We start from the raw sequence: 19661 nt of genomic DNA, 5'->3' as shown, positions 1-19661 counted from the left end.
GGGCCAGGCAAACAGGGGTCCCATTTGTGCTTTTGCCCTGGGCTGGCTGTGTGCTGATGGACACACACAACTTTTTTGAGCTGTTTTTTCCTCTTTTCTCATTAAAGAATTATAGTGAGGATCAAGATTTCCAGGTCCTCCTTTGCCTTTCCAGTGACATGGCATGGTGGATGGGGTGTGGGCGTGCACATGGAGGATTTGGGCTACAACGGATGGATTTCAACCCCCAGGCAGGGTGATGCTGACCCTTCCCCTAACTGGGCACACCGAAGCACATTGTGTTTCTTCGTTTATCCATCACATTTGCCTTTATTCATCTTTCTCCATCTTGGTGTCCACTGTCCCACCTTTGTCCTGGCCACCCAGGGCCACAGCCTTTCTCCCTGGGTCCAGTCCTCCCTCCTTTTCCACATGAACAAGGCCTGGGTCTGGGAAAGGGGGTTTCTCCTACTTCTCTGGAGTCAACCCTCTTCAGAAAGGCCATAGCTCCTGCCTCCCCTACCCCGCCTCAACCTCTCCGGCCTTCACTGGAGCACGTGCAGACTCCTCTCTGGAATTTTGGAGAGAGGAAGTGGGAAGGTGCCCCTCCCACATCAGAGTCAGAGGAGCCCCCAAGAAAGAGAGACTCTCTCCCTGGGGGTCCTGAGAGGCAGGGAAGCTTCAGGGGGAAGCCTGGCGAAAGTGTGCAAGGGCCAGGAGCGAGTCCGGTGCTCCGCTCCTGGGCTGGAAGGCAGGGAATAAGGCTTTGGGGAGTAGTCCTCAGGAGGCACCCTGAGAATTCCAGGGTTGAAGCCTCTTTCTGGGTGCCAGCCAGTGCCCCTACGCCGGTGGCCAAGACATCTGGATTGCTGGGGAGCTCCACTCAGCCTCGGTGGGCAAGTTGGGCGGCCTCGCGTTCCAGCTGGCGACACAGTTCCAGGCGATTCCGCAGGCACGGCCGAGCACCCAGGCGGCCCCAGCCAGTGGCATGGGTGGCGGGGCTGGCGTCCAGCGCCCGCAGCAGGCGAGGCAGGTCGCGCAGCAGGCGGTAGCGCGGCAGGGCGCGCAGTGGCCGGGGGATGTCGCCCTTGGCGCAGAGGCGACTGAAGTAAGCGAGCAGCAGAAGTGGGCGCGGGGCGGCGCGGAGCAGGGCGCGCAGGGGCGCTGTGCGGGTATCCGGGGAGCAGGCAGGGCTGGAACCCGCGCTGCTCCACAGCAGTAGCACGGTGCCCCGCTCCCGCACCACCTGCGCCCGCGCCGCCCACAGCCACGGCAGCGGGCCCACACGCGCCACGCGTGTCCCCTCCCACAGGTCCACGATCACGTCGCGCTCGCCGCCCAACGTGGCCCGCAGCAGTTCAGCCAGCGCTCCCACCAGGCGCCGCTGCGCCTCTGTGTCCGCCACGTGCAGAAGCAGCACAGGATGCGGTTGGCTAGGGCCTAGGGCAGCAGCAACAGATGAACAGGGTGGGGGTTAAGGGACAGCTCAGCTCTATCTTCCTTGGCCTCAGGGCTACAACATAGGGTGCACCCCCAGTGCCTTATCTGCGCTGAGGGTGGGTCCTCAAGGCAACTCTAGTCAATAGGGCGCTTTGGGGCTATTTAGATCAAAGCACCCTGGAAGGGGTGAGGTGCCAGAATTGGCAGGTGCAGCACAGACTGGATTTCCGCTCCACTTACCAGTAACCCGGAGACTTGGTACAGAGGGACCTTTGCCCTGCCTTAACCATTCCTGCCCACTACGGGATCTGAGGCGCACCCCCTTGGGTAGCAGACAGCTGGGTGCTGCAGCACGTACATGGCTCTTGGGGAAGGGAGCCCAGGCAGGGAACAGGTGCCGGCAACTAGCCTAGGAGTTGGGCAGGTCTAAATCCCCAAATTATGCCCAGGTGAGCTTACCTGACAGTGGGCGCTGGAGGATGAGAACTAAAACAACTCCCAATAGAGTGGTGAGGGCCAGCAGTGCCAGGATCAATAGTCCCAGGTGTCTATTAGAGACTGAGTCAAGCAAGGTGAGGCCACACTGGGCTCCTCAGTGCCCAACCTTCCTCTTACTCACCCCCCCACCCCCCAAAGAACTCACCATCTGGACACAAGAGGTGCTTCCAGGCAAACTGGACATCTGACCTCCACACCTGAGAGCACAGAGCCCCCCCACCCCGTGAGCCAGGGTATAGTGCCTCCTCCAGGGGAAGTTAAATGAAGCATGGAGATGGTGAAAGGGAGGCCCCCTGGATATGGAATTCATCCAGCACAGAACAGGTCAAGAGTGGCAAACTCAAAGAGTAAACTCAAAGTTGGCCAAGGGTGTCCATGGGGACCTGGAGGGCACAGGCCCTGGTGGAAGTAATCAGACACCACTGAGCTCTAGCCTGTTGTCACCAGGCCCAAATGTGGACACAGAGAACTAGGTTTTCTGATTTTTTTTTTTTCAAGAGAAGCCAGAAATCAGCTTTTAAAAATATGATGTCTCCCAGTATTTAAATGGTGGTAACAAATTCCAATTTCAAACACCATGTTGTCCAAGCCAAACATTTTTGGTGGACTGGATTTGGCCCGTCTGCCACCTGTGGAGTAGATGCTCGAGGAGTATGTGTAGAGGGAGGGCAGGATTCCTTACCAGAACACAGGCCCCTGGCCTCAGGAAGGGAATGATGAGCTCTAGTGTCACCGGGCTTGAGCCCTGAGTCTGTTGGAATAAAGAACAAAATGACTGTTCGCACGGAAACAAATCTGGCTCTGAGCCTTTGCCCATGCTGTTCCTCCCCGCGCCCCCAACCCCCTCCTCCCAATCCTCCCAAGGCTTAAGGCCAAGTGCCACCCCTGGCTTCATTCCTAGATCCCGCTGATCATTCCCAGATCAGAACTGCTGCACAGATACACATTAATCAGTCAATCAGGTACTCGTCAACAGACATCCTGTGGGTGCCGACTCTGTGCCAAGCCCTGAGGAAAGAAGGCAGGCGCAGATGTTCTCTGTCCTCTGGCAGTGCCCAAACAGGGAGGCTAATCATATGCTGCCCTACTCCTGTCCGGCATACCTGAAGGGGTAGCTTATCTACTGGGAAAAATGTAAGTTGTGGAGTCAGAAGGCCACAGCTAACAAAGCCAGGCTTAACTATTGCCTTTGTGGTTCCTAGCTGTGTGGAACCACACATTTGGTTGGCACATTGATCCCTGAGCCTCAGTGTTTTCATTTGTCTGTGAAGGCTAATAATCCTTGGCTTACTGCGTTATGGGGCATCACGTGGAAACATGCATGGGAACACCCTATAATATACAGTGCGTGTGCATTCATTTAGTAGCAGTAGCTATTATGACACCTGGGACTCCTAGGGCCGAGACTCTGTTATATACTTTTCTTGGCAGGGTAGGCACAGAATAGGCACTCAATACAAACATGCTGAATTGGACAGAACTGATTGTCATCTGTCTACAGGCAGGATGTGGCTCTGCCCTATGTCTGGGTGCCGGGTAGGGAGCTGATCAGAATCTCCATACTTTGGGAATACCCTCCCTCCTGCTCCCCCTCCCCCACCCTGTCCTAGATCATCCCATTGCCTAGTCAGCGGTGAGCAAGTGCTGATGCAGGGGCTCTTAAATCATGGCTGAACTCAGTGAAGGCGGTCTTTTCCCAGCTCACAGAAACAAATGAATCCATGGATTTCGTTCTCAATGTTAGGTTTTCCCACATGACTTTGCCTTACAACTTAATCACGGCTTGGTCTTAAATCTTGAGCATTTGCTACCACCTGCCTGTTTGGGAACCCTCAGAGAATACAAAACAAATAGCTGCCAAGTGAGTATTTAAGAAAGAACTTGGAAGAGCTACTCATGCTTAGTCAGCTTGGGGCTGTGGTTTTGAAGATATATTTGATTATGGTTTTTATATCAGATACACAGAAGAAAGTCTACTAGTCAAATTGATCTTAGTTCACATAATAGAGTTAAGTCTGTCAGTAGTTTACAATCTTCCAGGGCCTCTGTCTCCCAAGATAGTGAGAGACCACTTCTGCCAGGTGCCTGGTGGAGGAAGGCAGGAGCACAGTGGTAGAGGATAGCTGAGTTCGAGAGGGCATCAGTATAACCTGGGGCAGCCGTTTGAGTCAGCCAGAGGAGATCTGGGTATGAGAAGGCCAATCCTTTGCCCCTGTAAATTCAGAAACTGAAAGGATTAGAAACAGCCCCATGGAAACCCTGCTGACGGGCAGAAGGAACCAGCTGAACAAAGCCTGATCAAGTAAATAAAAAACTAGATGTTGTAAGTCAGGAACTGGCTTGCCTCCACCTGCTGTGCTCTGAGCCAACAGGACCTGGTGGGGGCCAAGGGCTGGCGAGGTCATACCTGGCTGATGCTGTACACAGGGGGCAGCAGGCTGTCCCGCCCCATGTCTGGGTGGCTCCAGGCAGCACTGAAGGTGGCATGCGTCCTTGTGGAGAAGTGAAGGATCAGCTGCTGGGCCTGGGTGTCCATGCTCACATTCCAGGATGGGGCTGCCGGGGAGTGGGGGAAAGGGTGTCATGTGAGAAACCCTGTTGGCAGGAGGTGATAGGAGGAGCTGGGCTAGTAAACAGAGAAGTCAAGACAGGGCTAGAGTTTGGCTTGGCCACATTTGGGTGAGGGTGAAATGGTGGGAGGGGTTCCACTTATTGGCTCACCAGTCTGATGGGGACATTCAATGTGGCTGCTGTTTCCAAAAGAGAACTAAGAAATACAAGAATGGCGGGTCAGAAAGTGCCAGGCACGATCCATACCCCTACCCATCCCCTCTCACTCACGTTTGTACCTTGAAACAGAGCTGGGGGTGCAAGTCCACCTTCTCCAAAACATACCACTGTGGTGGGAAAAGGGGGTTAGCCCGGGAGCAGGGCCCTGGGCCACAGCCCTGCCCACCCAGGTCCTGGGGAGGCCTATCTCACCCCCTCTGACTCTCGAGCTGTGGCATTGGGCAGGTCTTCACAGAGGCTGTTCCCGCCCTGCCTCTGGCAGAGGGAGGCTTCCAGCTTGAGTGGGCAGCGGAGTGTTGGGGCCATGACCATCTGACTGTGCTGGCTGTAGTCGGTAAAGTTCACTGACTTCCAAAAGTCCGAGCCATCTGGGCAGACAGCAGGGCAGAGAGTGAGGCCTGGGGAGGCTTGAACCCTGCTTTGGCCTCGTTTGGCCACCCCCATCCCTAGGGCGCCAGGAGATGATATTTGTAAAGGTGTTCAACACAGTTCCTGCTCCGTCTAGGAGCCCCAAAGATGAGCACGCCTTTTCCAGCCCCTTGTTTTACCTTTTCTTTTTTAAAAAAATATATTTTATTGATTTTCTACGGAGAGGAAGGGGGGAGAGATAGAGAGTTAGAAACATCGATGAGAGAGAAACACCGATCAGCTGCCTCCTGCACATCTCCCACTGGGGATGTGCCCGCAACCCAGGTACATGCCCTCGACCGGAGATCGAACCCGGGGCCCTTCAGTCCGCAGGCTGACGCTCTATCCACTGAGCCAAACCGGTTTTGGCTACCTTTTCTATTTACTCCTTCTTGCACCTCCATTCTGGCTAGCTCTTTGCTACTCCCCAAACTCCAAATCTTTTTATTTTTGCTAAGGTTCCTCTCAAAACCAGGAATGCCTGCCCCTCCCTTCTCTCCTTTCTAAGTCCCGCTCATTTTCTGAGCGCAGCTCAGGTGTCACCTCCTCTGAGAGACCGTCTCTTGCTGATGACAGCCTTCACTGGCTTCTCCCTTTCCGGAGTTCATGTCCCAAAGGCTAGTCCTTAGGTGTAACCTTGCCCTGGACTGCAGGCTGCTTTGTGCTGTTCCTTTGTTATGTTTGAGCATCCTGTCTCTTCAGCTTGGAGACAACAAAGTGTGGACAGCACCTTAGATGTCACCAACCACTCTCACTTATCTTAGTGAAGTCAAGCCTCATAAACAGTTGGAAAGTAAGACAGGGCAAGTATAATTATTTTACAGATGAGGAAACTGAGTCTCAGAGAAGAATAAGTGGCAGAGCTGGGATGTGAGTGAGCCCAGCTCTTCTGGTCCATCCTCCATATACCAACTCCTGTGTGCCTAGTACAACTTCCCACAGTGCCTACTACAACGTTCAACGCTCTGATTTATTGGCAGGCTGAGCAGTGGACATAGTACCCTTTTCTCCCACTGACTCCAGGGAAAATGCCTGCATGCCTTCTAGGGGCTTCCTCCAACACAGTTGGGAAGTGTGTGCGTGTATGCATGAAAGAGAAACAGAGAGAGGCTGTGCGTGCACAAGAATGCATATGAGTAGCACTCACAGGCTTCAGGCCAGCTCTGGAAGGGACATTTTTTGCGCCTCACTGTATCCTCTTGCAGGTAGGATGCCTGGGGGAAGAAGCAGAGAAGGTCAGACCTGAAACTCATTCTGGCTTGCCCTTGCTCTTGCCCTACTGCAAGCTGCCTGAGCTGGCAGGGCACTGAGGAGGGGAAGCAGTGCAGGGTGTAGGCAAGGGTAAGTGGTGCCTGACGCTGGGGGAGGAACTTCAGAGTATGGGAGTGAGATCAGCTAATGAGGGGCTGAGTCCTCTTGCCCCCGGAGAGGAGAACCTATCCCCAGAAAGAGGCAGATTGTGATGTCCACATCTCTGTCTATACCCCCACTCTCAGTGCTTCCCAAGGTGCCTAGTGCCCTGTATGGGTCCCTCCATCTGGGTTGCCCAAACACCCAATGGTTGTCCACCCTGGCAGATGCTCAGTGCTCCAAGTCTCTGCCTGCATCCTCCCTTTAGTTTCCTCCTGGATGTCAAGGCCCCTGCCTTTTCTGTCTAATCCAAAGAAGTCTTAATGTTAGGCACTTCAGAATTATGGAGAGGAGGACTGCCATGAAGGGCTAGTGGGGACAAGACTTTTGAGGCCATATGGAATCTTGCAGTGGTCACATGCCCCCACCATGACTGATCAGCACACACAGTGAAGGGAGCTGCCTATTCCACCTCAGGGGGCTGAATCCAGGTCTGGACCAAGGAAAGCTGGGTTTGGGTGGAGCTGAGGTTGGAATCACCCCCAAGAATCTCGTGTTCAGCAGGACACTTCCATCTCTGACCCAGTGTGTGGCTCACAGTCAAGCTGGCACCTGTCTTCCTAAACACCTTGTTAACACCCATTCCTTTAAAAACCCGACTTACTGGAGATATGTTTTGTTTTGTTTTTTTTGTTTGTTTTTTTTTAAAATATATTTTATTGATTTTTTACAGAGAGGAAGGGAGAGAGATAGAGAGTTAGAAACATCGATGAGAGAGAAACATCGATCAGCTGCCTCCTGCACATCTCCTACTGGGGATATGCCCGCAACCCAGGTACATGCCCTTGACCGGAATCGAACCTGGGACCTTTCAGTCCGCAGGCCGACGCTCTATCCACTGAGCCAAACCGGTTTCGGCACTGGAGATATGTTTGACCAACTGCACTATCTGGGGACCTAGGAGTGGGGCCATGGACAACCCCCACCTTTTTCTTTACTCACCTCTATGCACAGACAGGGCAGAAGGAATTCATAAGGCAGGTCTACAGTGTGGCCCCTAGACACGGTTTTCTGTTGACGAAGCAGTAAAGGGAGAGAAAGATGCCTGAGAAAGAGTACAGGCACCCTGGCCGAGGGTAGGAGGAAGCTGGGACCTTATTTTTTCTCTTATGTGAAACTTAATTTTTTCATCGACAAATTTCCTCTCAAGGGGTCTCTGTTCTGTACTCTGACCATTTTCTCTAGGTGTCTCGATATAGGGCGGGGTAAAAGTAGGTTTACAGATATTTGTATGGGAAATAATACAATAATTAATAAATAATAATACAAGAATAAGCTCTGTGTTTCACATATTCACTACAGTAAACCTACTTTTGCGCCACCCTGTATATGGAGTCGGGGGAGGGAGGACACAGGGAAAGGGATATACCTTTAATGAGCCCCGCTGGGTGCCATGTAGGGTGCGAGGTGCTAAAGCAATAACTCAAGGAAATGCTAGCACTGCAGTGATCTTGGGAGGTGCATCACCACTTTATAATAAGGAGGGCTGAGGGCCTCGGCGGTGCAGCATCAGTCTCTGCAAATGGTACCAACTGTACACAAGGGCCTCAGTGACAACTGGAGGTTGAGGTGGTGTGTCAAGACCTGCGCTGGGAAAATGAGGGTCATCTCATTTTCTGAGGAAGGCCACAAAGGGAGGGAAATGGGAGGGAACCAGGACAGATGAGACCACTTTGTTATTTTCTCGGGGAAAACAACTTCTCGAAGGAACTGAAAAGGTTTCTTAGTATAACCCGAATCTCACTGAGGCTCCTCTCATGCGGGTAAATACCATGTTCATTTCTCTGCTAGTCATTCCCAGTTGCACCACGTCTCTGCATGCCCTTTCCTCTCCTCTCCTCCCACGTGACAAGGCGCCTGCATTTTCTGTCTAGTCCAAAGAAATCTTAATGCTAGGCACTTCGGACTTGTGGGTTTTGGAGAACTGTCTTCCCTCCCTGGACCTCAGGCTCCCTGTATGTACAATGGGTGGGCTGTTTTTGCTCCAGCACTGTGTGATCTGGCTTTTTACAGGAAAATGACACTCCATACCTGGACATCAAAGGGACTGCTCAGCTCTTCGCACTCTAGTGCCCACTGGTGACAAAGACGCACGCTGACCTCAGGGTCTGAGGGAATGCTCACTCGAATGGCCCGTGCCTCAGGCAGCAAGTCAAAGGAGAACTCAGGCCCTGGGGAGAAGGGGGACTTGGTGGCCTTGTCTCTTGGCTTTAGCGAAGGCACCACTACTTGGCTGTGCCTATCTCCAGTCACACCCCATGTCTACCTTTATGCCTTTGTGAGTCCTGTCTCGGGAGACCTTCCACTGCCTCTGGATCTGAAGGTTGGGTCCTTTTGAAGCGCAGCCCATTTTGGGAGATGTCTGGGGAGGGGACGGACATTTGATGGTCCTTCTCAGACAGGCAACAGTGAGTCAGAAGCTTCCTCTGTAGGCAGAGAGCAAGGTTGGCCTTAAGCCAGGAATCAGGATCTCTGGCTTCTATTTCTCCCTCTGGAACCTGGGGTACCACAGGGAAGTTACTCAACATTTAGGCCTCAGTTTCCCTAACTATATAATGGAAGAATAGTCTACTTCATCTCCATACTTCCCATCTCTCACAGGGCTGGAGAACAAAATGAGAGGCCAGAAAGGAAAGGGGCACAGGGCAGGGCTGGAACTGGCAGGGAGAGTACCTGAGCAGATGCTGGCATCTTATGTCTCCTACAGAACTGGAACATGTAAGACTTTTTGGATTTCTGCACCAGGCGGTGGAACCAGCTCAGTTGAAGGTCTGCACAGGAAAGGGCACATTTAACATCTAGCCCTTTACTGATCCTTCCCTACCTGGAGATGATGGCCCAGTGTTGGAGAGTAAGTCATTTTAGATCAGGGAGGGTAATGACATCAAGTCTCTTTAGTCCTGAAAGTTATGCTACAATAAAAAATGGATTAATTTCTTGGCCTGGTCAGGAAGCTCAGTTGGTTAGAGCATTGTACCAATACACTAAGGTTAAGGGTTCGATCTCCGGTTAAGGCACATACAAGAAGCAACCAATGAATACACAAATAAGTAGAACACAAATCAATGTTTCTCTCTTTCTCTCTCACTCCCTTCCTCTCTTTCTAAAATCAGTAAATAAAATTTTTTAATGATTAATTTCTTAAGTAGAGAAAAAGAGAACATCTTAAAGATGTTCACAGTAGCCCGGCCGGCGTGGCTCAGCAGTTGAGCATTTGACCTATGAATCAGGAGGTCATGGTTCGATTCCTAGTCAGGGCACATGCCTGGGTTGCAGGCTCAATTCCCAGTGTGGGGTGTGCAGGAGGCAGCCGATCAATGATTCTCTCTCATCATTGATGTTTCTTTCTCTCTCTCCCTCTCCCTTCCTCTCTGAAATCAATAAAAAAAATTTTTTTAAAAAAAGAACTGCCCATTCTTTTTTTTTTTTATAATATATTTTATTGATTTTTTACAGAGAGGAAGGGAGAGAGAGAGAGAGTTAAAAACATCGATGAGAGAGAAACATCGATCAGCTGCCTCCTGCACATCTCCCACTGGGGATGTGCCCGCAACCCAGGTACATGCCCTTGACTGGAATCGAACCCGGGACCTTAAAGTCTGCAGGCCGACGCTCTATCCACTGAGCCAAACCGGTTTCGGCACAAACTGCCCATTCTTAAGCAGAGTATGGGCATTTAGTATATATCAAGCACTGAGCTAGGCAATAAAAATACAGAGTTAAATAAGAAGCATCTTACTTTACAAATAAAAGATATCAATAATAAATTTCTAGAACTGACATTTTAATTCCAACAACTGGTGCCAGCTGAAAAGAGAAACATCCCAAAATAATACAAATGAACTCACTAATATCAGTCTCACTTGCATCAGCCTCCCCGACCCCCAAATGCCCCCAATTCACATCTCCGTTGAGAATGGCCCAAGGGCTAGTTCTCATACCTGAAGGAGTTGACACCAGGTGCAGGCACAAACTGCAGGGACAGCACCAGAGCCAAGCACCCCGGGTATGTGGCAGGGTATGGCAAGGAATATGGGCAGATCTTTCTGTAAAAGGTGGGGGAAAAAATCAAGTGGTAGGGTTCAAGGACATCTCTCCTGCTTCAGACAAGAAGGACTTGAGGCTGAGCTCTGCCACTTACATTCTGGCTCTGTGACTTTGGGCAAGTTACGGACCCCTCTGAGCCTCAACTTTACCATTCACAAATTGGGGCTATTATCAAGATCAAGTAAGATAATGTGTGAGAAAATATGGATGTCATTTTATTACTGACAGTTAAGGGGTGAGTGTGCCTGGAGATTTACAGGTCTCTCATTTAATCCTCCCACAGCTCAGGGGCAACAGTCTTCATTGTACAATCATTTCTACTGTTTTGGTAGACCCCTCAGAAACCGAGGGTCGGAGGGCGTAAGTGTACTGACTGCAGCCACACGTGGAGTATGTGGCAGAATGGTAATGCAAACCTAGACTTGTCCTGATTCTAAATCTAAACCCTGTGCTTTTTCCTTGCTACTATGCTACTTCCCAGGCTGTGAACCAAAAAGTAGGATGCAAGCCACACTGGGGATCTGGAACTAAAGGGGTGTGGGGACCCTGGCCAGTGTTGCTCAGTGGATAGAGTGTTGGCCTGTGCACCGAAAGGGTCTCAGTTCAATTCCTGGTCAAGGGCACATACTTGGGTTGCAGGTTCAATCCCCAGCCCTGGTCAGGGCACCTGCAGGAGGCAACCAATCCATGTGTCTCTCTCACATCTCACATCTCTCTCTTTCTCTCTCTCTCCCCCTTCCCTTCCACTCTCTCTAAAAATCAGTGGGGTGGGGGGAAGGGTGTGGGGAAAAGGAGCTGGGCAGGGAATGAGACTTACCAGTGAAACTGTCATCCTGAAGGCACAGGGCCCAGTAGGGGGGGAAAAAGGGAGAGAAGTATAATTAGGAGGGATTCTCACAAGGAGCACTCTTCTTGGGGTCTTTGCCTCAAATCACCGAATTCTGAGGCCCAGAAGCTAACAGCCCATCCCTTGTGGCTTTTTTCTTCCCAGCTCCACCCTGCCCAGGTCCTCAGGCCACTAAGACCCCTTTGAGATTGTGTAGAGGGCACACTGAGGCTGCCAGCAGAGCACGTGGATTTGGGGAGGTGGAAAAGGACAGACAGGAGAGTGGAGAGCTTTGCCAGCCTGTGCCAGGCAGATATCCCCGCCCGGTAATGGCACCTTACCATGTGGGAGACCAGCAGACGGCGGGTAGTCCAGTGGGGCAGACAGGGACAGCCAATCCCAGCAGAGGCAGAGACGCCAATGAGCAGCAGGCTGAGAGGCAGGAGCAGGGCTGCCAGTCTGGGGTGCCCCATGGACTTCCGTTGGGTCAGGGCACCCAGAACATAGCTGCACGGCCTGAAGGCGGGTGGCAGGACTTTGCAGTCCAGCAACAGGGAGCACAATGCCAGTAGGAACCCTCGCCTCAGCCTGCCCTTGCCCCGCCCAGCCCCAAACTCCTCCTTGATCCTAACAAGCAGGCCAAGCCACATTCCTTCTCCTCCAAGCAGAGGGACTGAGGGATGCTTGCCCCCCAGAAAACCCTACTGCCTCCGACTGGAGGGCAAGGAGGGCATGTCTCCTGCTCTGGCAGAGAAATAGCAGGAAAGAGGCCAGCACAGGGTTAGGGAAATGGTCGGCTGCACCCATTTCTTAACCCCTCCTACTCCTGCAACACCCTAGATCCTACACGCCCTGTTAACTAGCTCTTGACTTTGATCCCCTCTAGACATATGCTTCATCCCCTCACTTAGAGAACTGACAGAGCTATTAAACACTACTCTGCATTGGATGCCAAAGACAGAGGTGCCTGGCGCACCATTTGGAGTTGCGCAGAACAGTAAGAAAGCACTAAAGGCTGCACATAAGCATCACATGACTCCATATGCAGCTGGTTCCCCACCTGGCTGACTCTCAGGACTACGGCTCTGTTTTCTCTAGTCACTCCCAGCTTTTCTGGACACAGGGCTCCATGCCAAAGGGGCCTTTGGCTTCAAAGGATCCACTACTCAGCACAGTCTGCTCAAGAAGCCACAGAGCTCACAGCAGAGCCCTGGAGCTAAGGGAGCGGGCCCCACACACTGACCTGGTTTCTTGTGGTTTCTGATGATGCTGACGAGGCTCCAGTCTTTGTTGGGACCCTCCCCATCATCCCACAGCTTCCTCCCGGCTCATGGAGCATTTGATCTGCTTCAGCCCTCTTCTTGGTGACGCACACAGTGGAAAGAAAGTTTGGGGCACACCTACTGGGTTAAGGCATCTTGAAATTGTTACTGTCACTCTGCACCTTTCAGTAGACTGACCATAGCTTTCTTTAGGCCAATTCTAGTTTCTAAGTCATCAGGTCCATTGTCTGAAGACCCCATCCTACCTATTATCCTAAAAATGCCCTCTAGCTTTTGAGTTCCTTAAAAGATAAAGACCCTTCTTATTCTTCATGTTTCTCCAGTGCCTAGGGTGGATGTCATGAAATGGGTGCTGCCATTGAATAAATGTAAATTACAATAGCAGTTTATCCATTTCACATTTCACAAAGTACTTTCACATTTGATCCTCGTAACTACATTGTAAGTCAGGTGGGAATTGTTTTCATTTCACAAAGATAAGCAAGCAGGAAGGAACGTTATTTGGTCAAAGTCCAGGTCTCCAGCTTTGGGAGCTCCACTCCTGCCAGCCTCTCACAGGTCAGTTCCCTTACGGTCCCCCTCCCACTGCCTCATCTCCCTCTGCTTCTGGGAAGCCTGAAGGGCCTGCCTGAAACAGTTCCGTCTTTCGGCCTTGGAGCCCATCACTGCAGACAAATGAGTAAGATGTGAAGGGAGGAAAGGGTGGTCTGGCCATTCTAAGGATTAGTTAGGGAGTCTTCTGCCTAAATTGTTATCTAACTCACAGTGGTTCAGATCTACATAGATTATGCATTTACACTATAGTTAAATTTTATTATTGTTATTATGGGAGCAGAGGGACAGGAACGTACACTCACACAGTCCATGCCACCCACAACTGGCCAGCTTGCAAGAGTAGCTTCAGCTGCTTTCTTGTGGATTATACTGTAGAACAAGGGGTGAGTCCCACTCCTTCACCGAATTCCCAGACAAGCCAAAACTGTTCAGGGCTCATTTGGGGAAGAGAGTTCATTAACTTGAATATTAGCAAGTTACACCAAGGACTCTGCTCCCCAAAAATGCAAAATCAGAACACTGTAGCCCACAAGAAGTTTATTGAGTCTTCAAGACACTACACAATGTAGACTCCTCTCCCAGAGAAGGGTCCTTCAGAGGCAGGGAACCATCCTCCAGATGAGCTGCTCCTTTGTCATTTTCATAGGCAGCTGGGTTTTTCATCTTGGATTTCTCAAACTCCTGGGTCCCCCATGTGTGGACAAGATAAAATGCTACAAATGGCCGTACGACACCAAGGATGGACGCCTCAATGCTTGCTGCACAGCCCGTTGGGGATGCCTTGCTGAAGTAGCGCGGGAAGGGCGACAAGCTGTAAGTGATCACATGTCTCATCATGTCAGCTTCCCAAACTCGGGCCCATGGTGGCAGTGGAGGAGTCTAAGGTTACCTCACCCTGCAGCAATCGCGCATCTTTCAATGCTGGGTACATGAAATGAGAAACTTGGTTCTGTTCTTTAACACTTCTCTTTTTAATATATTTTGATTGATTTTAGAGAGGGAAGGGAGAGGGATAGAAACATCAATGATGAGAATCATTCATCAACTGCCTCCTGCACACCCCCTACTGGGGATTGAGCCTGCAACCCAGGCATATGCCCTTGATCAGAATCAAACCCAGACCCTTCAGTCCGCAGGCCAACGCTCTATCCACTGAGCCAAGCCAGCTAGGGCTATACTTCTCTTTTCTTGACCCCTTTCAGGGCTAGGGAATTTTTTTCTGCCAAGGGCCATTTGGGAAAATTTTAAGAAAACTGGGAAAACATGAAACCAACTTGGGGATTCATAAAAGGTTCTGCTAAGATAGTGTGTGGTGAGAGTATTGGGAGATAATACAGGACTGCTGCATTGAGACCACACTTTGGAAAATCTCTGAGATTAAGAATTTTGGTTGTTCAAAAATGAATGGCACATAGTAGGGACTTATGATGATGATCTAGAGCTGTGCTCTCTTGCATATAGGGATGCAGGAAGATGAATGAATATGAGGTAGAAGGCAAAGAGTTAAGTTTGATGTAATAATCAGGACATCTAGAGGAAGAGATTTTGCAGTCAGATAGTACTCCCAGTACTTAATAGTGACTGAGTACATACCTAATGTTTATAGAACAAAAGAATGACTAGAACTCTGGAGAGGAAAGAGATCTGCAGTTATCCATCCAGAGACATAAAGTCAAATGAATGAGTAAAGGGACCCTAGCCAGTATGGCTCAGTAGGTTGGACTGTCGTACCATACACCAAAAGGTTATGAATTCAATTCCCAGTCAGGGCACATACCTAAGTTCTGGGTTCAGTCCCAGGATAGGGCACGTAAGAGAGCCAGCCAATCGATGTTTCTCTTTTTCTTTAAAAATCAATAAACATTGGGTGAAGATTAAAAAATATCTATATCTCTATACATTTATATATTTGTATCTAAAGGGACACACATCTTCCATGTAGTATTTACTGTCACTTTTAAGCATGAAAGAGCCTTTAGTTCACGTATCCCGTTTGTTGCTGCTTTTTAATTTTTTTTTATTGATTTCAGAGAGGAAGAGAGGAGAGACAGAAACATTAATGATGAGAAACATTGATCAGCTGCTCCCTGCATGCCCCCTACTGGGGATTGAGCCTGCAAACTGGGCGTGTTTCCTTGACCGGAATCGAACCCGGGACCCTTCAGTCCATATCCGACACTCTATCCACTGAGCCAAACCAGCTAGGGCTACATATCTCTTTTCACTTCTATTTTTAACTTATCTGCTCCATACCATTCAAATGTTTCACATTTGTATCATGTTTCACCTAGGTTGCAAATTCCCTGTGTGCAGGAATACTTTTGAATTATTGTGGATACCATAATATAGTACAGTAGTCCCCCTTTATCTATAGTTTCACTTTCTGTGGTTTCAGTTACCTATAGTTAATCACAGTCCAAAAATATTAAATGGAAAATTCCAGAAATACATAATTCAGAAGTTGAAACTGTCTTCTGACTAGCATGATGAAATCTCGCACTGAGACCACATTCACATCACTTTTATTACAGTATATTGATATAATTATTTATTGCTGTTGCTAATATCTTACTGTGCCGAATTTACAAATTAAATGTTACCATAGGTAGGTATGTAGAGGAAAAACACAGTATATATAGGGTTTGGCACTATCTAAGGCTTCAAGCAGCCACTGGGGATCTTGGAACGTATCCCCCACAGATAAGGGGGACTACTGTTCAGACACGTAACTGACACTGTACACTGAATAATAAACATGAATATACAACCAAAAGAAGACTGCATAACCCCAGCTGGGTAAGTGAGAAGGGATCATCTAATAGGTGGAGAGATTAAATGTATGGCCCATAACAGTTCCTGCTAATCAGCTACAGGGTGGCAACTAATGACTTAAGTTCCTTCTCTATGGCCACTGCCAGGTTTCTCAGGGAGTTTCCATCTATCTCCTAGTGTCTAAAGCCACTCAAGCAATGCACCATTCACACTGGTAAATCCCAAGCACAAGGCACAGGGTAGACAGGGCAGTTATAACTTTATTGAGGTTCTTTGTAATTAAAATGCTTCAGAGTAGAGACCACAGTCTGCAGGGAAAGCAGCCTCCTAATGTTTCCTCCCAACCACCCATAAACGGAAGTAGAATTTGGTTGATTCCTCATCTCCAGTTTCAGTGGCTAAGGGGTAATGGATGGAAATGGAGAGAATGACTAAGAGGCAAGGATGAGGGTCGGTCTTAAAACAGAAAAATCCTGAAGGGCTTCGACTTAAACCAGCCGAAGTTTGTTTTACAGCTGTTCTTCACCCAGTTCCAGCCAACCAGGAGTAAGTTAAATATCATTTTGCCACCTCAGCTAATGACAACAGTAGCAGCTTTCCAGAATTTGGGCCTAGTTTGCACCAGTTGCCAACACCACAGCTGCCAACATTACAAGAGATTTTAGAACAGCTCTTCTACCGTCTCACTCTTCTCCACGGGAGGGCTGGCTTCACCCCAGGGATCAGTCCATCCGCAGCCTTCATTTACGCTTCTTCTCCTGTGTGCTGGTGAACCAAGAGTCTAGGAGCTTCTTGCTGTAGTGTAACTGCCAGGCATGCACTTGAACCGCCAGCACCAACACCAGGTACATGACGGAGACGGCAGAAAACCCAAAGAGGAAGCGGTAGGCCTTGCCGTGGCGATAGAGCTGCTGGGCGGCAGGGAACATCTCCATGCTGCCGTAAATGAGGGGGGCGATGGAAAAGAGCCCCATGCTGATCATGGAGAGCACCAGGTAGCTAATGTTGTTGCGGGGGAAGGAGAGGAGCCCCAAGAGGGAGGGCACAATGCTCAGCAAATATGGGTACTCCCACTGATAGGGCATGGCCACCTGATCATGTGACAACAGCCTCAGGTGTCCCACACTCATCTTGGCAACCAGCAGCAGCCATAGGACCAGATGCACGTAGATCAGCTTCTTGATTTCATACTTGAGGGTCACACTGTGGGGCAGAGCAGAGGGAGAAGTTCCTTTCATTCAAAATTTTCTGACCAACTATATGCCAGGCAAGTATATTGGACAATAGAATCTGAATGTGAATAGGATCTAGCTCCTGCCTAGAGGCTGGGCACCAGGAACAGAAGAAAAATTACTAGCAAACGGACTGGAAGAGCTCTAGTAAATGTATGTTGCAAGATACATGGGATCCCAAAAAGCAGTAATCAATTCTGCGTGGGAAAGGACATCTGAGAAGGCCATTTAGAGGGTGATATTTGAGCTGGGCTCTGAGGGATGAAAGGAAATGGGCGTTCCGAATTGCATGCAGGCACAAAAACACAGGCATTTGTGTTCCAAGAAAGCCAGTGGTTGGGTATGGCAGGAAAAGATCCTAGGTGGGGAGGGGAGTAGCAGGATATGAAACGGCAATGTCTATGAACAGTCGGTTTAAAGGCAGAAGAGTAACTGGGTTGTGTTTAGAAAGATGACGGACTGCACCCTGGGAGTATAGCACAGAGGAAGGAGGTATGGGCAGTGAGGAAAGCAGCTCAGGCTGCTCATCCTTCTCCTGCCAGAGTAGACGGTTTCATTGAACGAAGTACATTGTTTATTATTCTTCTAACTCTCTCAGGTCCTAAATGTATCTTCTTCGCATCCTGGAGGACAGTCTCTGCTCACCACGGGCGTCAAAATACTTGGGCTGGGAGGTGCCCTTAGGCAGGGATCTTAAGAATAAGAATGGAGTGAGGGTCCAACGAGCTGGTCGTTATTTAAAACTCTGGAGAGGAAGATGCAAAAGCATTCTGGAAGCGTTAAATGGATTTAAGGGGGTAAAATCTTTTTAAGTTTTTTATTTTAAAAATATTCATTGTAGAAAGTGTGAAAAGGTAGGAAAGTCAGTCATCTCTCGACTGCAAGATTCATGAAGACAGGAACCAGGTTTTTTTGTTTGTTTTGTTAATAGGCTTTTTTATTGAAGGTGTAATATGCATACAAAGACCAGGTCTGCTTTTGCTCACTGTATCTTCAGTGCCTAGCATAAAATGCCTACTGGGTAGGAGCTCAGTAACGCTGAAGGGGTAAATGTAGATAGAAATACCCCTTATGTGGGGGTGTTTATAAAATTCATTTTAGGCAGGGAAAGGCTGGCCTTTACGGTCTACATCCCCCAAATGCATCAGCTACCATGTACTGGGCAGACTCGATTCTGTGCTAGAACTTAGGCTACGTCCTTTACACGAATCATTAGCTCACTAATTCTTCACCCCGCCCTTAAAGGTCGATTCCTTTTTCCCTCTTGCATATGAGGAAACTGAGGCTCAACTAGAAATGAGGTTCCCAAGATCACACAGCGGGGGCCGGCATCACCACCCCTGGCGCCCGGGGGTGTCTGCACCCTCTCAAGGCACCGGGTGGACCAAGGGATGGACCCATGGGAGCGACTGGGCTTTCCAGGACTGGGGACAGGCCCCGGGCCGTCCCGGGAGGGGGGGACTTGGCAGGTGAGCGTGGACTGGCTCTGGAGGAGGAGCCCGAGCCCGAGGCCGGGGGCGTCGCTTCCCAGGCCCGGCGGGCTCCGGCCGGGAGAAGGCCTGTGTGCGCCTCGCCTCGCTTCATACCTCATCTGGTAGTGCATGGCGACGCGCTCCCGGTGCTGAAAGTCGCTGCCGTCAGTGCCGGCGGCTCGCGGGCCTGCCCGAGACGCCATTGGCCTGGCCCTGCCCCGACCCCCCGCGTCGTCCGCGCAGCTCCCCTGCCTCCCGCAGACCCTCCTCACGCCGTCTCAGCCCCGGAAGCCCAGCCGTCACACGGGCCTGAGGAAACAACTTCCGGCCCCTCTGTCTCAGGAGGACCGACTCTGTGGTCCGTCTCCTCCCGCGCACGCGCACGCGGTCTCCCCCGGCCCCGCCCCGCCCCGCCCCGGCCGCCTCTTTGGCGGGGGGGGGGGGGGGAAGAAATTGACCTCGCCCCCCCCCCCGCCGCGGGCGTCTTTTTGCCGCCGGCCAGGAGCAGAGCACTTGGACTTTCTTAAACTCTGTCCCCACGTCATAGCTGGGGACATTTTTTTTTTTTTTTAGCGCTTTCCCTTTTTAAAACTCTAATATCAGTTTAAGAGGCAGCTGTCCCCCTCCCCTGCCCCCCCCCCCCCCAGATGGGGGAACTGATGCTTGGGAAGGTTCTGTGACTTTCCGAGCGCACATCACACAGTCACGAAATATCTATCCACGGATTACGTAATCGTTGCAAAGAGAAAACGGTAACTTTGGAAAAAACTTGTGCGAATCCCTTTAACCAAGTAATCAAAATTAATTTGACCACTAATGACCACCACTTGTACCTCCTGATACACATCAGTTCTGTGATATTCCTGCCAGAGATACCTAACCTGCATCTAATCATGATGAAATGACAGATGAATTCAAATTGAGGGACATTCTGCAAGATAACTGGGCT

The 19661-nt window shown here is 50.2% G+C and overlaps 3 protein-coding genes across 4 annotated transcripts in view; 1 reads left to right on the top strand and 2 right to left on the bottom strand.

Annotated features, from left to right (window-relative positions):
- The window catches only part of CIDEC (cell death inducing DFFA like effector c), a 188533-nt gene that overhangs the window by 150878 nt on the left and 17994 nt on the right, over positions 1-19661 (top strand). The gene's annotated exons all lie outside the window — the stretch shown is intronic.
- Positions 1169-12699, bottom strand: IL17RE (interleukin 17 receptor E). Of its 2 annotated transcripts, XM_059663532.1 has the most exons (16): positions 11740-12449; positions 11390-11405; positions 10467-10571; positions 9199-9296; positions 8792-8951; positions 8557-8696; positions 7468-7536; positions 6263-6329; positions 4900-5075; positions 4767-4814; positions 4639-4684; positions 4325-4473; positions 2600-2668; positions 2063-2114; positions 1879-1967; positions 1286-1419 (listed from the first exon to the last, which is right to left on the bottom strand). In XM_059663532.1, exons 1-15 carry the CDS (start codon positions 12046-12048, stop codon positions 1951-1953), a joined length of 1521 nt encoding a protein of 506 aa, XP_059519515.1. In that variant the 5' UTR covers positions 12049-12449; the 3' UTR covers positions 1286-1419; positions 1879-1950. The 2 variants fall into 2 exon arrangements, with proteins under 2 accessions (XP_059519514.1, XP_059519515.1); XM_059663531.1 differs by lacking the exons at positions 1879-1967; positions 2063-2114 and having other exon boundaries at positions 1169-1419; positions 11740-12699.
- On the bottom strand, positions 16251-19041 carry JAGN1 (jagunal homolog 1). The gene is made up of 2 exons (XM_059663552.1): positions 18827-19041; positions 16251-17211 (listed from the first exon to the last, which is right to left on the bottom strand). The coding sequence occupies exons 1-2, from the start codon at positions 18913-18915 to the stop codon at positions 16749-16751; spliced, it is 552 nt and encodes a 183-aa protein (XP_059519535.1). The 5' UTR covers positions 18916-19041; the 3' UTR covers positions 16251-16748.

The sequence above is a fragment of the Myotis daubentonii genome, chromosome 14 (assembly GCF_963259705.1).
Source record: "Myotis daubentonii chromosome 14, mMyoDau2.1, whole genome shotgun sequence".
In the NCBI taxonomy this organism is placed as follows: domain Eukaryota; kingdom Metazoa; phylum Chordata; class Mammalia; order Chiroptera; family Vespertilionidae; genus Myotis; species Myotis daubentonii.
The sequence above is the reverse complement of the archived record's forward strand: the minus strand, read 5'-3'. Positions and strand labels throughout refer to the sequence as shown.

Coding starts and splice junctions, on each gene's coding strand:
- JAGN1 (XM_059663552.1), bottom strand. CDS start 18,915: ATGGCGTCTCGGGCAGGCCCGCGAGCCGCCGGCACTGACGGCAGCGAC. Junction 17,212..18,826: donor GCCATGCACTACCAGATGAG/GTATGAAGCGAG, acceptor TCTGCCCCACAG/TGTGACCCTCAAGTATGAAA.
- IL17RE (XM_059663531.1), bottom strand. CDS start 12,048: ATGTGGCTTGGCCTGCTTGTTAGGATCAAGGAGGAGTTTGGGGCTGGG. Junction 8,952..9,198: donor AGATGCCAGCATCTGCTCAG/GTACTCTCCCTG, acceptor CTCTGCCTACAG/AGGAAGCTTCTGACTCACTG. Junction 8,697..8,791: donor GGACTCACAAAGGCATAAAG/GTAGACATGGGG, acceptor CCTTCTCCCCAG/GGCCTGAGTTCTCCTTTGAC.